Here is an 18,073-nt window from a genome sequence, read left to right on the forward strand (position 1 = left end):
CAAATCAAAAAATGTGTTGCATCGTTGTCTACATCCTTAATGGCATAGTAGTAAAAACTCGACAATGGAAGACAAGTTTGTAGATAAATGAAGAGGAAAGGGCCCTTGTTCTCACATACTAATTTTAATGCCATAAACAGCATTTTAAAAATATGCCTATGTGTTCCTTACAAAACACATAATGCTGATTTCTCTGTTTACTCAACACAACAATGCAACACACATTACATTTAGACTATTATTGTACTTTCAGCCATAGTAACGAAGTGTGTCCACAGGAAGCAAGCACACAATATGAAATTATAATGTCCCCCCTCAGCCACAGTGGTGGCTTTTCGCTGCTATAGGGACTTCCCCCCAGCCAGACTAACAGACACCTAAGCAAACATTTGCCTAGTCGGTTAATTTAGCCCTTAGTCACTGCTCAACCAATCTCTGTACAGCAGCCCAGAGAGTGAACAAACACGGGGAACCAATGTTGAAGGTTAGGACATGGAACGATAACAATGGAGGGTGGAGGAGAGTAGTAGTACCCTATAACAAAACCCTATTTTTTCAGCACTTAAAGTATGATATTTTTCTCATGAGCTACAGTTCATAATATGCATTGTACCTAGTCGGAAGTTTACATACACCTTAGCCAAATACATTTAAACTCAGTTTTTCACAATTCCTGACATTTAATCCTAGTAAAAATTCCCTGTCTTAGGTCAGTTAGGATCACCACTTTATTTTAAGAATGTGAAATGTCACAATAATAGTAGAGAGAATGATTTATTTCAGCTTTTATTTCTTTCATCACGTTCCCAGTAGGTCAGAAGTTTACATACACTCAATTAGTATTTGGTAGTATTGCCTTTAAATTGTTTAACTTGGGTAAAACGTTTCGGGTAGCCTTCCACAAGCTTCCCACAATAAGTTGGGTGAATTTTGGCCCATTCCTCCTGACAGAGCTGGTGTAACTGAGTCAGGTTTGTAGGCATCCTTGCTTGCACACGCTTTTTCAGTTCTGCCCACAGATTTTCTATAGGATTGAGGTCAGGGCTTTGTGATGGCCACTCCAATACCTTGACTTTGTTGTCCTTAATCCATTTTGCCACAACTTTGGAAGTATGCTTGGGGTCATTGTCCATTTGGAAGACCCATTTGCGATCAAGCTTTAACTTCCTGACTGATGTCTTGAGATGTTGCTTCAATATATCCACATACTTTTGCTTTCTCATGATGCCATCTATTTTGTGAAGTGCACCAGTCCCTCCTGCAGCAAAGCACCCCCACAGCATGATGCTGCCACCTCCGTGCTTCACGGTTGGGATGGTGTTCTTCGGCTTGCAAGACTCCCCTTTTTCCTCCAAACATAACGATGGTCATTATGACCAAACAGTTCTATTTTTGTCTCATCAGACCAGAGGACATTTCTCCAAAAAGTCCCCATGTGCAGTTGCAAACCGTAGTCTGGCTTTTTTATGGCGGTTTTGGAGCAGTGGCTTCTTCCTTGCTGAGCGGCCTTTCAGGTTATGTCGATATAGGACTCGTTTTACTGTGGATATAGACACTTTTGTACCTGTTTCTTCCAGCATCTTCACAGGGTCCTTTGCTGTTGTTCTGGGATTGATTTGCACTTTTCGCACCAAAGTACGTTCATCTCTAGGAGACAGAACGCGTCTCCTTCCTGAGCGGTATGACGGCTGCGTGGTCCCATGGTGTTTATACTTGCGTACTATTGTTTGTACAGATGAATGTGGTACATTCAGGCATTTGGAAATTGCTCCCAAGGATGAACCAGACTTATGGATGTCTACAATTATTTTTCTGAGGTCTTGGCTGATTTATTTAGATTTTCCCATGGTCAAGCAATGAGGCACTGAGTTTGAAGGTAGGCCTTGAAATACATCCACAGGTATACCTCCAATTGACTCAAATGATATCAATTAGCCTATTAGAAGCTTCTAAAGCCATGACATCATTTTCTGGAATTTTCCAAGCTGTTTAAAGGTACAGTCAACTTAGTGTATGTAAACTTCTGACCCACTGGAATTGTGATACAGTGAATTATAAGTGAAATAATATGTCTGTAAACAATTGTTGGAAAAATTAATTGTGTCATGCACAAAGTAGATGTCCTAACCGACTTGCCAAAACTATAGTTTGTTAACAAGAAATGTGTGGAGTGGTTGAAAAACAAGTTTTAATGACTCTAACCTAAGTGTATGTAAACTTCCGACTTCAATTGTATACATGATATATTATGCATTCTATATCATATATTACATGATCAGAACCTTGAGCAAAAAGAATATGCTTTTTAAGATTTTCTTTTAAAAACCCAGCAGCGCTACTAGCTCATTCATTGGCTATCGTGGCCATTCGGGTTTTCTTTTAATAAGCAATGTAGTGCGGCAAAGCCCTGGGCATAGCTGCAGGGTATTGTTACCTGTAACGTAAGCTGTCGCATGTTATATCATTTACTCAGATCTGGATTTAATGTAACACATCTCAACATAATATTCTTCCCAGATTAGCCAGAAAGGGGGCTGCATGCGCGGGGCTCCACCAATGAGTGGAATGTAAGGACCAGACTGGCTTATGGAGGAACTCTATCACACATGCGCATGCGAGCGTGCACGTAAACATGCACACACACAAACATGCATACATAAACACAATAACACGTGCACGCTCACACACCACACACCCTCTCAGGTACATCCATACTTACACGGACATACAGTACATACACATGCACTGTACACACAGGCATACACACTCACACAGGCACACACACGTGCATACATAAAAACATTCAGGAGCAATAGATGTAATCCTCCACACTCCACTTCCATCACGAATGGCAACTGCAATCCATTCCTATAGGAATACAGCTATCAGAAAGACGCCATTGATATGAAACCACAAAGATACCATACTGTACAGTACTGAGCCCATGCTCTCACTCTCATGTCAGTCCCATTGCATAAACAGCATATTGCGTAATATCACTCTCATTTTCCCGCAGCGGTCTGAAATGTTGAGCTTACGAAAGCCTGAATAATTTTTCAGTGGTTTCGTACAATCTGCGTCCCAAATGGCAACCTTTTCCTTATATAGTGCACTACTTTTGACCATGGCCCTGGTCAAAAGTAGTGCACTATAAAGGGAATGGGGTGCCATTTGGGACACAACCATACACAGTAGTCTCTCTCACTGGTCCCTGTCTGTACAGTTCGCAGTTCAAACATGGAGATATGTGGCTACAGGGACTGAGCTATGCCAGCCCTCCTGGCCTAGGCTTACATAATGATATTACTCACTGGCTAAGCATGTAGCTGCCAGATTCTTCAGAAGGCTGACTAGGCCTGTAATGCTGCTATTTAAAAGTGATGTGGATTGCTATCAAGAGAATGCCTCCCAGGTACTGCAGAACACTGTGATTTAGACACAGATTGTCTGGTTTAGCTACCGGTTTGTCTTTTGAGGGACAAATGTGCCTCCAGCAGCGACATTTTTGCTTTCGAAGGATAGGTGGTCTCGCTTGACTTTCTCTGTCAATATCTACCCATTTGGGGGAAAAAAGAGTGCAGAAAAGTATGTGAATGGCTGTTCTAACATCAGATACATTTACGGTAAACAGGGCCCCGACTTGCCCCCCCCCAAAGAAAGATAGCATATGAACACGTCAGTTGTGGGCCCCCTGGGGGTCAGGCAAAATGTGTAAAATAGCATAAGATAAGCTACAAAACTGCACATTCTTCTGTCTGCCCCATGGCAAATATGTAGAATTGCAGAAGAAGCAACTGGAGATAGGTGCCCTGGGGCCACAGCTGTGCTAGTCCGGCCCTGACGGTAAAAGTTGCTTATAACAACACATCATATGTTTCTGACGACATTGTATGTAGACAGACTTTTTAACAATCTCAAACCCACAATGAAAGCCTCAGGTGAGGCTCATCCTCAGGTGTGTGTGTGTATATGTGTGTGCCTGTGTGCGTGTGTGTGTATATGCGTCTATCACCTGTCAACATTCTATTAAAACCTTGAGTGAAGTGAACGCCCCTCCTCCTTTCCTCTACCCATGCTCTGTTTACGTGTCTAGCATAGTTTTCACTTTTTGTTGATCTTCCAGTCAACAGTGAGGTGAATTTATAGTGTTGTACTACAACAGTGTGGATACTGCAACAGTAAATACAGGGTATGAGATCAGCGCTCTGTATAATATAAATGAGAATTGTGACCTGTGTGGCTGACTCTGACATTTGGGTAGTGTTCAGTAGGGAGGAAACATTTTGAAACAATTTGAATCCGGGAGGTACTATACCTTGACTTGTCCAATAGGAAACTCCTATTTTTGTTTTCAGTTTCAAAAACGTTTAAAAAATGTTGTAAGATGGTTTGCTAAAGTGTGCCCTACTGAACATGACCCGGAGCAGCATGGTGCCCTCAGCTATAGATATAGGCTGCAGTGATAGAAATATCCTTATAGTTGAATATGTCGAGCTTAGGTGCTCTGTGAATCATATGCAACTGGCATAGTGTCTCCAAAATCCCATTGAAATTGGAACATTTTGTGACCGAATTATGACTATATCCAGAGATCATATACATTATTGATTAGGCTTCCATCAGGAATTCATCTTTGACTTATCTCAGTCAATGCAGATGACAATAGAAGAGCTCATTATTCAGAATTCTAATGTAGTGCATGATCCTCCTAAGGGTACGAGGATTCACGATGAAGTTTGAGCGCTTTTGTCTGTGCTGCTTTCTGGCTGGCGAGCTTGCTCCACGGACTATGGAAGATATTATTTTGTTATCTTCACTCAGACAGAACACAGAACGACCTTGGGAGCACTTTCGCCTGGCTGATTCATAAGTCAGCAAAGACAAAGTCTGAGGTTCAACACTTCACTTTGCTTATTTTTAATGCAGTTCAGTCAGAACAGACAGCCGTACTGTATTTCAGCATGAATACAAATAAAAAAGATCTTCAAGAGAGACAAGTCCAAGAGAGTAGGCTACTATCAAACACAAAAGCAAAATCTAACACCCAAAAAACGAATCAAACTAGATAGTTGGATGTACACTGAGTATACAAAACATTAAGGACACCTGCTCTTTCCATGACATAGACTAACCAGGTGAATCTAGGTGAAAGCTATGATCCTTTATTGATATCACCTGTTAAATCCACTTCACAACTCAGTATTAGGAAGGTGTTCCTAATGTTTGGTATACTCAGTGTATAAGATCAGTCACTGGATCTGTGCCTTTAGTGTCAATCTCAAAAAGCAATGTACTCGATCATGTCTTTCTTTCTATCATTGTGTAAGTCGAGGCGAGAATGTTTTTATACCTCTCGTCAAGGCCAATATAGTACACACAATGCTATACCACTCACATACTACATAGCTCCATCTAAGTCAGACAGAAAAGCGCTCTGTCGATCATGAAAGCTATCGATAAGTACATAAGAAAGGGTCCAGCCCTCACTCTTACTGGTATAGAAAGCGATGAAGTTGTCTCTGTCATTTGCACTCAAATCCTCATCTTTGTACAGCGCTGTCTTACTGCTGTCTTACTCTGTGAGCAAACTGCATAGTTAGGATACAATACACAGTGACAGGGGAATGTCTATGGAGCTTTGAACTGGCTACACGACAATGATTCACTAAGAAAACAGATGGTTGCGAGTAGATTTAGTTTGGGTGAAAACAGGGGAGGCTCTTTTGTGAGGGAGGAACATGCAAACGATAGATTATTTTAATGCAGTATTTGCAGTGAAAGCCGGGAGAATAATCCTGTAACAAATTGGAAAGGCAAACAGTGGAAATGGAGATGTTCGAATGCAGGTTTGAGTGTTGAATTTGTCAAAAGAAAATGGAAAAGTTGGACTTTTAGCTGTATTTTGCTTGAAATGTCAAAAGTATACAGATGAAATGAGAAAGATTTGTGTTTTGTTGGGAGACAATTATTGAAAGTGCTACATTTGTCACTGGATAACTGTCAAATTAAACGTAATCCCTTCAAAAAACCTGTTTCAGAGTTTGTTTAGGAATGTCCTTGCTAGTGTAATGTGCTTGGCGTATGTGCATATGCAATTACATATGGTAGTTTCAAACACATAAAGTTGACTTCTCTCCCTTTTCAGGGTAGTTAATATGCTGATGAAAGGTTGAGTTGAGTTAGTTTTCTGAACGCATTGTAATGGTGCTTTGAAAACATTTACATAATTAACCTAATAACCTCCATAGTCTAATATAGTCCAATTGTGATTATTTTGCTCGGTTGACAATACAGTTGAAGTCGGAGGTTTACATACACTTAGGTTGGAGTCATTAAAACTTGTTTTTCAACCACTCCACAAATTTCTTGTTAACAAACTATAGTTTTGGCAAGTCGGTTAGGACATCTACACTTTGTGCATGACACAAGTCATTTTTCCAACAATTGTTTACAGATAGATTATTTCACTTATAAATCACTGTATCACAATTCCAGTGGGGGTCAGAAGTTTACATACACTAAGTTGACTGTGCCATTAAACAGCTTGGAAAATTCCAGAAAATGATGTCATGGCTTTAGAAGCTTCTGATAGGCTAATTGACATCATTTGAGTCAATTGGAGGTGCACCTGTGGATGTATTTCAAGGCCTACCTTCAAACTCAGTGCCTCTTTGCTTGACATCATGGGAAAATCAAAAGAAATCAGCCAAGACCTCAGAAAAACAATTGTAGACCTCCACAAGTCTGGTTCATCCTTGGGAGCAATTTCCAAACGCCTGAAGGTACCACGTTCATCTGTACAAACAATAGTACGCAAGTATAAACACCATGGGACCACGCAGCCGTCATACCACTCAGGAAGGAGACGCGTTCTGTCTCCTAGAGATGAACGTACTTTGGTGTGAAAAGTGCAAATCAATCCCAGAACAACAGCAAAGGACCTTGTGAAGATGCTGGAGGAAACGGGTACAAAAGTATCTATATCCACAGTAAAACGAGTCCTATATCGACATAACCTGAAAGGCCGCTCAGCAAGGAAGAAGCCACTGCTCCAAAACCGGCATAAAAAATCCAGACTACGGTTTGCAACTGCACATGGGGACAAAGATCTTACTTTTTGGAGAAATGTCCTCTGGTCTGATGAAACAAAAATAGAACTGTTTGGCCATAATGACCATCGTTATGTTTGGAGGAAAAAGGGGGTGCCTTGCAAGCCGAAGAACACCATCCCAACCGTGAAGCACGGGGGTGGCAGCATCATGCTGTGGGGGTGCTTTGCTGCAGGAGGGACTGGTGCACTTCACAAAATAGATGGCATCATGAGGAAGGAAGATTGTGTGGATATATTGAAGCAACATCTCAAGACAGCAGTCAGGAAGTTAAAGCTTGGTCGCAAATGGGTCTTCCAAATGGACAATGAACCCAAGCATACTTCCAAAGTTGTGGCAAAATGTCTTAAGGACAACAAAGTCAAGGTATTGGAGTGGCCATCACAAAGCCCTGATCTCAATCCTATAGAAAATGTGGAGGCCTACAAACCTGACTCAGTTACACCAGCTCTGTCTGGAGGAATGGGCCAAAATTAACCCAACTTATTGTGGGAAGTTTGTGGAAGGCTACCCGAAACGTTTGACCCAAGTTAAACAATTTAAAGGCAATGCTACCAAATACTAATTGAGTGTATGTAAACTTCTGACCCACTAGGAATGTGATGAAAGAAATAATAGCTGAAATAAATCATTATCTCTACTATTATTCTGACATTTCACATTCTTAAAATAAAGTGGTGATCCTAACTGACCTAAGACAGGGAATTTTAACTAGGATTAAATGTCAGGAATTGTGAAAAACTGAGTTTAAATGTATTTGGCTAAGGTGTATGTAAACTTCCGACTTCAACTGTATATCTGACAGGCCGGTGTGAGTTGCTGATCTCAGCTATATCCTCTGTTCCGTGTGTGTGTGTCTTGCGTGTACACGTGTATGCACACACACACACACACACACACACAAACACACGTGCGCACGCACCATGCTAAAGTAAGTAATGCAAAGAGCCACAGCAATACATTGTACAGTATCTCTGCTAGGTTCATATGGACAACATACACCAAAGGCATAACAACACATGCGCAAGCACACACACACAGACACACATCTGTACACTATGCAATCAAACACTCAAATGCACTTTCAAAGAGCGCATATTCAATTAATCAGAAAATAAACTGTTTAGACCACAAAAACCTAAGATGCCATTTGGATTCCCACCAAAGGCTCTTTTTATTTTCATGTTCCCTGCTGGGAACATAGTGTTCCCTCTGAGCTGTTGAATGCATAACAACACACACACACACACTGTATGGTACTTTGGTGGTTCATTACTGAGATGTTCTTTTGCTTCTATTGACCGCAATCACAGGGACAGTAGACTACTATCCAAAGCTAGGGCTACCCAACCTAGAACACCAGCTGTGTTGTACTGTAAGCCATCCAATAGCAAACTTGTAAATCCCAGTTACTGTAAGAAGAAAACTGTCTTACTCAATTATTATAAAACATATTTTTACATCAATTTGAAACAGTAACTTCCCATTATGTAAGCTTAACATTTCATGACTAGAACCAAGTAATTGTATTCAAAATAGCTACTGAAGTATGTAATTGTTAAAGGTCCAATGCTGTCAAAAAATTTGATTTTCCTGTGTTTGGAATATTACTGTGAAATTGTGAAAATTATGATAATGTCCTTTCAGTGTAAGGGAAGGAGACAGGTTAAAGAAGGATTTTTTTTAAATGTAATGGCAAAATGTAGATTTCCGCCTAAAAATACATACTCAAAAGTAACTGCTATTCATGTGTAATTACATGATTCTGACATGCAAACTTGGTATATTTGGAAAGAAGACATCTGGGAGATTATCAGAAGGAAATGATCAGAAGATAGATAGGAGTTACATAGTTCAGAATACACAAGATCAAGCACACACAAAATAACAGTTTCTTTATTTTTATATTTTGAAAGTCCTCTTTCATTGACAAGCTATAAGTGAATTATTGATGACTAGAGCTGGAAACACATCAGATGGCTTCCAAAACATGTGAACAATATCAGGTAAAAAAATTGGATTGATAGACCTAACAGCTAGAAATGGGCAGATGTTTTAGTAAGTGGTGTCAGGTGTGGTCACAGGACGTTTCCAAGTGTCCCCAAAGTGGCATATGTCTGTAAATTAGATAATTCCAGTGCTATTACATATTTGCAATCCCTAAATGCTATTTGTTCAGTATAAAAACACAATCTCTACCATATCAACCTCACTCAAACATTGTGGTGGTGTTATGGGGTATCCAGGGTACATTCAAGTGTCCTTTCAACCGCTCCAAAGTGTCCGAATGTGGTAATTGCACTGTTTTTGCACACTGGATGTGCCTAAAAGTTATTGTTCACAATAAAAACTAAATTTCTACAACACCAACCTCTCTACAACATTGTGGTGGTGTCGGACTACATACAAGGGATATGGATGCCTACAGTGCGTAAGCGGGCAACATCATATTTTTGATGCGCACAGATATAGTCACTCGGTGGACATTCGATGTTGCCATTAAGTCATACATCATCAGATAACATTGGATAGATTTGTTCAGACCAACCTAAGGATTCATTTCATATCCCCAATGTAGCTATAGCTCAAACACAGACCAAATCGAAGCTTACTTTGTAAGATATTTGCTGTTTGGTGGAAACGTTGTGTAAAATACATATTTTGACTCTCGGGGCTGGTGATCAATAACGGTAGGTCACAGGCAGACAAATAAGATATCCTCATGATCTGTGGAGTCCCGGCTTTCGGTGTGTATCGACGTATTCCGTGTTTATTTCGTTTATGCTTCACAACGCTAACCGGAAAGTAGCTAGCAGCCATCTTGAAATGAAAATCGTCGGCTCGGCCTGCCCTTATGAATTCGTATGCCCATATATGGTAGTAAGTCGTACCAAAGACTTGAAGGCACCGATCAATAGCCAAGATACTCAGCTTTCCGCAGACACTGCTTTTGCAGATAGGTGCTACCGTTCTCATACCAGACAGAATTGAATAAACAAAATCAAATAGGGTCCCTTTACATTTAAGAGGTTAATTAAGCCTTGAGACAATTGAGACATGGATTGTGTATGTGTACCATTCAGAGGGTGAATTGGCAAGACAAAATATTTAAGTGCCTTTGAACGGGGTATGGTAGTAGATGCCAGGCACACCGGTTTGTGTCAAGAACTGCAACGCTGCTGGTTTTTTCCACACTCAACAGTTTCAAGAATGGTCTACCACCCAAAGGACATCTAGTCAACTTGACACAATTGTGGGAAGCATTGGAGTCAACATGGGCCAGCATCCCCGTGGAACGCTTTCGACACCTTGTAAGGTGCAAGTCAATATTAGGAAGGTGTTCCTAATGTTTGGTATACTCAGTGTAAAGTATAGTAGTCAACAAGAAAGTTAATGCTTTGAGGAAGTGGCTTGAGTTACAGTAACAACGACTTGATAATGAATGTGATATTTACAGTAATCAGTAAGCACACCCACGTTTCTCAGTTAGTAGAACGTGGGTTTTTTGGTTACAGGAGAAGGTGTAGTCGAGTCAGATAAATAGATCAGAAAATGAGTCTATAGAGGCTTTCTATGGACTGAGGCATGTCCTAACATGGACACAGTAGTACTGTACATTAAGACTGTGAATCCCCTGTGAGAAGATACCATTGACAGGTACAACAGGGGGAGACAGAGTCAGGGGCAATGGAAGAAACAGCACGTTGGAGTGCAGGTGCTCACGTCAGTGGCTACTCCCTCTTCACCCCCCTCCCCCCCCCCCCCTCCCCCCCTCCCCCCTCCCCCTCCCCCCTCTCGCTCTCGCTTGTGTTTTGCGTTATCCTAATTAGAAATTCCCCCTCCGACCAACTGAAATTGAATTGCCGTCATTTGCATAATGATAGCTCACTGGGCCCGCGGCCAATTCGCCATGAGATGAAATATAGCAATCACTTAGAGAGTGACCATGAGAGAGAGAGGGGGAGGTGGAGAGAGAGAGAGATTGAGAGAGAGAGAGAGGGGGGGGGAGTGAGAGAGAGAGAGAGAGAGGGTTATTTTTATTATTGTATTATTGCTCGGAGGTACAGTATGTCCTCAATATGACAGGAGCTGGACAATGTAAGGACATATCTGGATTCTTCTGGCATTTGAGATGTAGGCTACTCTATACGTTCAACACATGCACATTTGTCTCTGTATTTTGATTATGTTTCATATGAATCTCTGACTGTGTCCCAAATGGCACACTATTCCCTATACTGTAGTGCACTTTTATTTATTTATCTGACTATGCAATTGACAATGCTTGTACAGTATTCTTCACCATAGACCATCACAGTTGTATAACTAGCATTTATGTACCACTCTCTTGGTTATTGTCCTTAACAAGCATTCTTACTCTTCTATGTGATCCTAAAAATGCACATAATTCAACACAAACCCATGACAACCCTATTCTGAAATTCCAAATCATTCATTCAGCACATTCTCAATAAATCCCACTCTGGACTGATGATGTCGTCTGTCTGGGGGCATTGGCTATGACTTAACAACCTGCCAGCCATCCAGTGTTCCAGACAGCCATTTTCTCCTCGGGGGACACCCACTGTCGTCGGCCTCTGTTAAGTGCACAGCCCCCCTCCTATTAAACACAATGCTACAGAGCTAGTGTTTACATTATTGGGACAGACTAATTTATCACAGTCCTCGTAAGGCCTGTTTAAGAGGCTGGTGTTGAAGAGAGATGGAGCTGATGTCAGGTGTCATGGCTGGTTAGCACTTACTGTAGCCTAGCCTGTTTGGTTTATGGGTGTTTGTGTGCTTCCCCAATGTGTACACATTTCTTTGTTGGTTAGCGGTTTGAGTATAGCTGTGCATTTTGGGTTTGTGGGTGTTGTGTGTTTGTGCGTTGCCCCATGCTCACTCAATTTTTTGTTGGCTAGCATTTAGCATTTAGCTCTTCATTTTGAGTATATTGGTGTTGTGTGTTGGCCCATGCTCATTCGATTCTTTGTTAGCTTGCTAGTCATGACAGGAAGGGAAACGTTAAATGAAGTCTAATTGTTATGAGCGATTGTACAGTCATGTTCAGTTATACTGTGGGATTAAAGGAATTACACATTGGATGCCTTCATATAATATGTTGCATCCTCCAAGCCATGTCTGACAAGTTACTCTGCATTACTTCGCAGAATCCAATAAAGTGTCACTTTTCTTTGAGACTGCATTATTTGAAATATCATATTTCCCTTTTTATAATAATTTATTCGCATTATAGTCGATTGCATTGGACTGCTATTGCATTTCACTGCTTGGCTTTCACACTGCACCCGGGTCAGTAAAGATGCTTTTACAGGCGTTTCTCTATAAAGCAGTAAAATAAAAAGGGCTGTGCGTCCCAAATGGCATCCTATTCCTTTTATAATGCACTAAATTTGAACATGGCTCATAGGGCTTTGGTCAAAAGTAGTGCACTAGGGAATAGGGTGCCATTTGGCATGCACCCCTTTTCTCCTGTACGTTCTGTGTGCGTCTTTGTCACCAGCATGTGACTGACAAGAAAAGAGTTGCACAGCAAGCCCTGATTGGTCCGTGGACATTTTCTCACTCCGTTGTTAAATATATCTCACTGCATAGCAATCTGGAACCCTGCCCTGGAATGTATGTGTGTGTGTGTGTGTGTGGTGTGTGTGTGTGTGTGTGTGTGTGTGTGTGTGAGTCCGTACACATACGTACATGCATGTGTGTGTGTTTGAGCATGTATTTATGTGTCTGTTTAGAGTGTGTGCTTGTGAGAGGAGTGGCAGTGAGTGAGAGAGCAAGAGAGAAAGGGAGGGGGGTTGAGCGCGAGCGACAGAGAGAGAGAGAGAGAGAGAGAGAGAGAGAGAGAGAGAGAGAGAGAGAGAGAGAGAGAGAGAGAGAGAGAGAGAGAGAGAGAGAGAGAGAGAGAGAGAGAGAGAGAGAGAGAGAGAGAGAGAGAGAGAGAGAGAGAGAGAGAGAGAGAGCGAGAGAGAGAGAGAGAGTGATACATAGTGTGATATTTGTTCTGGACTGCTGCACTGTGTTTTTTCCCCTCGCATGGTAATTCACATCAGAGACTTTCAACTCATTATAACATTGAATGCATCACATTGGGTAAACCCATTACCTATTGCACTGACTACTGTACACAATACACATCAAGCCGAATTACATACCGATTTCACACTACAAATCATTATCTCAACCACTCACCAACTCACTTACCAGAAAAACATTTGCTATCTAGAACCTAAAAGGGTTCTTCGGCTGTCCCCATAGGAGAACCCTTTGAAGAACCATTTTTGGTTCCAGGTAGAAAACCCTTTTAGGTTCCACAGAGGGTTCTACCTGAAACCCAAAAGGGTTCTGTCAAGAACCAAAAAGGGCTCCATTATGTTTTCTACATCAAAATTATTTACAAAAATTAAAATTAAAAGAGAGAGAGAGAGAGAGAGAGAGAGAGAGAGAATCTGCTCATGGTATGTCCCGCTGCCTCGGTGGTTGCAGCGTAAAGCCTGCTGAGGCGAACACTCCACTGGCAGGCAGGGCCTTGTTGTGAATCATTAGATTCCCAAGTACCCAGGCTCCAGAGCTGCAGTGCCAACCTTCCTGCAGCGTGTGTTTTCCCACACAAACATTGGGGAAGGGAGAGGGTCTCCAAACTGCGTGGGGATTGGGGATATAGTTACTCTCACTACACATGTGCTGAGTCTTAAATGGCAACTTATTCCCTGTTAGTGCACTACTTAAAAAAACTATTCAAAGTAGTTAACGATATAGGGAATAGTGTGCAATTTGGGGCGCAATCTTGGATGCTGTATGTGGTAATTTCAACATGGCTGCCAATGCCAAAACTTAGATAGGGGTGTATGTGTGGACATCAATACGGAGTGGATGCTTGTGCTTGATGACAATCTACCCAGACCCTAATTGCTTTATCGCTAAATTCTGCTGACCTCCATGTTTCCACCATTGACAATGCCTAACGTTTTGTTCACTAGCTTTTTCTGTGTGATGCAAATGTATTGTAGGCTGCATGCCTCAAGCCATGCAATAACCGTGATCATTCAAGACATGGGTTTATTGAGTGAAAACATGTTAAAAGTTGATTTCTCTCTCTCTCTCTCTCTCTCTCTCTCTCTCTCTCTCTCTCTCTCTCTCTCTCTCTCTCTCTCTCTCTCTCTCTCTCTCTCTCTCTCTCTCTCTCTCTCTCTCTCTCTCTCTCTCTCTCTCTCTCTCTCTCTCTCTCTCTCTCTCTCTCTCGCTCTCTCTCTCTCTCTACAGAGCAGATACGGTGTATCAGCTGACCACGGCGTTCGACTCTACAGCTCCCTGCCCATGCGCCCTAACCCCGACGGGAAGAGACTGCCCTCTGCTGGGGTGAGAGAATTCTCCCCTTATCCCCCACCTTACCCCTCCACCCCCCTTACTCCCCTCCCCTCCCCACACCTCACCCCTATTAGGGACACAGTTAGTACACAGTTATACCCTACAGTAGTGACGTCCATAAGAAGCCAGTGATGTGGCACCACGAGACTGATGGGGTGGTTTTGTGGTCTTCAACCGGTAGCATCTTGTGTTTCTGTATATGTGACTAACGAAAACACATTCCCCACAAGATATTGTACTGTGCTATCTCCCTATGGGGATGTGCATCAGGACCCATATTCACTAACTGTCTCAGAGTAGGAGGGCTGATCTAGGATTGGTTCTGCCTTTTACATCACAATTAATAAGTGTGGGGACCTGATCCCAGTTCAGCCACTACCTGCCCAGATCAGCTCTAGACCACTTTAACTCTGTTTGTCCCTAAGGAACCATCAGTAGCTCAACTCATACACACTGAGGAACTTAAAGGAAAAATCCACCCAAAACCACTCATTCCTTTAATTTGCAGTGTTAAATAACACTAATATGTGAGAACTATATGTTTTGTGAACAAATGCTTCATTTTGCCGTTATAATAAGGTTGGCAGCTACATGGAAAATCGTTGTGGAAATCTGTTGCAGCTCAAGTTGACTACAAAATCCACAATGCAATGCTCTCTCTATGGGCTGGCTTGCTAGCTAGCTAGCAAATATAGCTACACACAATAATACCAAAGACAATATCAGCATGTAACGTAGCTAGTTAGCTGTAAACAAACTGCACTATCAATTTAGGAGTCTACAATCTCACCATGTTCAACCTGCAGATCGATGTGCCTCACAGAGTGGAGTCTAACATTCGCAACGGCAGATATACTTTTGAGGAGATGGGAAACGTTGCCCATGCTACGTCAATGGGTCGCGCGGTGAATTCTGGGCGATTCTGGGACAAGGAGTGAATGGGAGTCTATTGGGCGCTAGCTCAAAAACCCAACATTAGCACGAATTTCATCAAAAAGATGTACAACATTACAAATATTTTCAGAGATATAAGATAATTAACTTGCTATCTGTAGTATCGTATAGCTTTGGAATCGTGACATTATGTACTTTCAAGGAAAATAGGCACGTTTCTCAACATATACACTGACATTGAGAAGGGATTGCGTGACGATTAGCTTAGGAACTGCGTGACGCAGCATGACAACGTAAACGTGATTGGTCGACAGTCTGCTGGGTGGGGCGTTATACATTCCTTAATTCATTGGATTCCTATTTCCTTTCTATTTATCTCTGGCAACGGCACCATGCAATGCACCCTGGACTAAAGAGGCAGACACATAGGAAAAATGTGCTAGACCCTCCGTTAAATTACACATTTCTCGAGGTAGGAAATTCGCAAAAATATGATCAATGGCTCATTTGAGAGAAGACATCCTCCCGAGTTATGACATCGGCCAATATTGAAATATGACATGCATGATAGACGTTTTCACGATCTAAAAGTCGTATTCCTATTAACTTCCAGTGTAGTGAGAGCGACTTTATCACGGTGCTACGTAATACCTGCCGGATTTCTACCTGCTTGAACGCCAATAACTCAGATACACATGAAAACATGAAATTACCCAGTGAATCAACTTAACATCACTCAGAGATGCACAAAAACAATATAACATTCAACATGGGTGAACCTTTTCTTTAACTGCAGTCCAGTGGGTTAGCCAGTGCCCACATAACTGTAACAGTAAGAACAGACAGGTCGTTGAGAGGTGATACTGAGTTCATTGCACAGAGCCTAATGGTGCATTGACAATATCTTAATTTGACGGTGAATTCACCTTTGTTGACAATTCAATAGAATATTCACCAACATTTTCTGTTGATTAGATGTTGATTTGATGTTACGTCAGGTTTTTGCCCGTGGTGGGTTGACTTTGACGAAATGACAGCAAGTCAACTTTTTTGTTTACGAAACCTGGGTAGCAGCCTGTCAGAGAAAAAGTATATTTCTCGTTATAAAAAATCATAATTAAAATCTAAGCCTGACTAGCAATTTCTTTATTTTATAAATGTACAGTGAGGGAAAAAATTATTTGATCCCCTGCTGATTTTGTACGTTTGCCCACTGACAAAGACATGATCAGTCTATAATTTTAATGGTAGGTTTATTTGAACAGTGAGAGACAGAATAACAACAAAAAAATCCAGGAAAACGCATGTCAAAAATGTTATAAATTGATTTGCATTTTAATGAGGGAAATAAGTATTTGACCCCTCTGCAAAACATTACTTAGTACTTGGTGGCAAAACCCTTGTTGGCAATCACAGAGGTCAGACGTTTCTTGTAGTTGGCCACCAGGTTTGCACACGTCTCAGGAGGGATTTTGTCCCACTCCTCTTTGCAGATCTTCTCCAAGTCATTAAGGTTTCGAGGCTGACGTTTGGCAACTCGAACCTTCAGCTCCCTCCACAGATTTTCTATGGGATTAAGGTCTGGAGACTGGCTAGGCCACTCCAGGACCTTAATGTGCTTCTTCTTGAGCCACTCCTTTGTTTCCTTGGCCGTGTGTTTTGGGTCATTGTCAGGCTGGAATAACCATCCACGACCCATTTTCAATGCCCTGGCTGAGGGAAGGAGGTTCTCACCCAAGATTTGACGGTACATGGCCCCGTCCATCATCCCATTGATGCGGTGAAGTTGTCCTGTCCCTTTAGCAGAAAAACACCCCCAAAGCATAATGTTTCCACCTCCATGTTTGACGGTGGAGATGGTGTTCTTGGGGTCATAGGCAGCATTCCTCCTCCTCCAAACACGGCGAGTTGAGTTGATGGCAAAGAGCTCGATTTTGGTCTCATCTGACCACAACACTTTCACCCAGTTCTCCTCTGAATCATTCAGATGTTCATTGGCAAACTTCAGATGGGCCTGTATATGTGCTTTCTTGAGCAGGGGGACCTTGCGGGCGCTGCAGGATTTCAGTCTTTCACGGCGTAGTGTGTTACCAATTGTTTTCTTGGTGACTATGGTCCCAGCTGCCTTGAGATCATTGACAAGATCCTCCCGTGTAGTTCTGGGCTGATTCCTCACCGTTCTCATGATCATTGCAACTCCACGAGGTGAGATCTTGCATGGAGCCCCAGGCCGAGGGAGATTGACAGTTATTTTGTGTTTCTTCCATTTGCGAATAATCACACCAACTGTTGTCACCTTCTCACCAAGCTGCTTGGCGATGGTCTTGTAGCCCATTCCAGCCTTGTGTAGGTCTACAATCTTGTCCCTGACATCCTTGGAGAGCTCTTTGGTCTTGGCCATGGTGGAGAGTTTGGAATCTGATTGATTGATTGCTTCTGTGGACAGGTGTTTTTTATACAGGTAACAAGCTGAGAATCTCAGCTCGTTACCTGTATAAAAGACACCTGGGAGCCAGAAATCTTTCTGTTTGAGAAGGGGTCAAATACTTATTTCCCTCATTAAAATGCAAATCAATTTATAACATTTTTGACATGTGTTTTTCTGGATTTTTTTGTTGTTATTCTGTCTCTCACTGTTCAAATAAACCTACTATTAAAAGTATAGACTGATCATTTCTTTG

At 41.9% G+C, this 18,073-nt stretch overlaps 1 protein-coding gene across 4 annotated transcripts in view; it reads left to right on the forward strand.

Moving 5' to 3' along the window:
• LOC121575570 (thymocyte selection-associated high mobility group box protein TOX-like) overlaps positions 1-18,073 on the forward strand; it is a 160,928-nt gene that overhangs the window by 47,952 nt on the left and 94,903 nt on the right. For all 4 annotated transcript variants that reach the window (XM_045223084.1, XM_041888747.2, XM_045223085.1 and 1 more), the window contains exon 2: positions 14,394-14,489. In XM_045223084.1, coding sequence (XP_045079019.1) covers positions 14,394-14,489 — 96 coding nt within the window. The remainder of the gene's footprint in view (positions 1-14,393; positions 14,490-18,073) is intronic.

Source organism: Coregonus clupeaformis, chromosome 10, assembly GCF_020615455.1.
Source record: "Coregonus clupeaformis isolate EN_2021a chromosome 10, ASM2061545v1, whole genome shotgun sequence".
NCBI classification, from domain to species: Eukaryota; Metazoa; Chordata; class Actinopteri; order Salmoniformes; family Salmonidae; genus Coregonus; species Coregonus clupeaformis.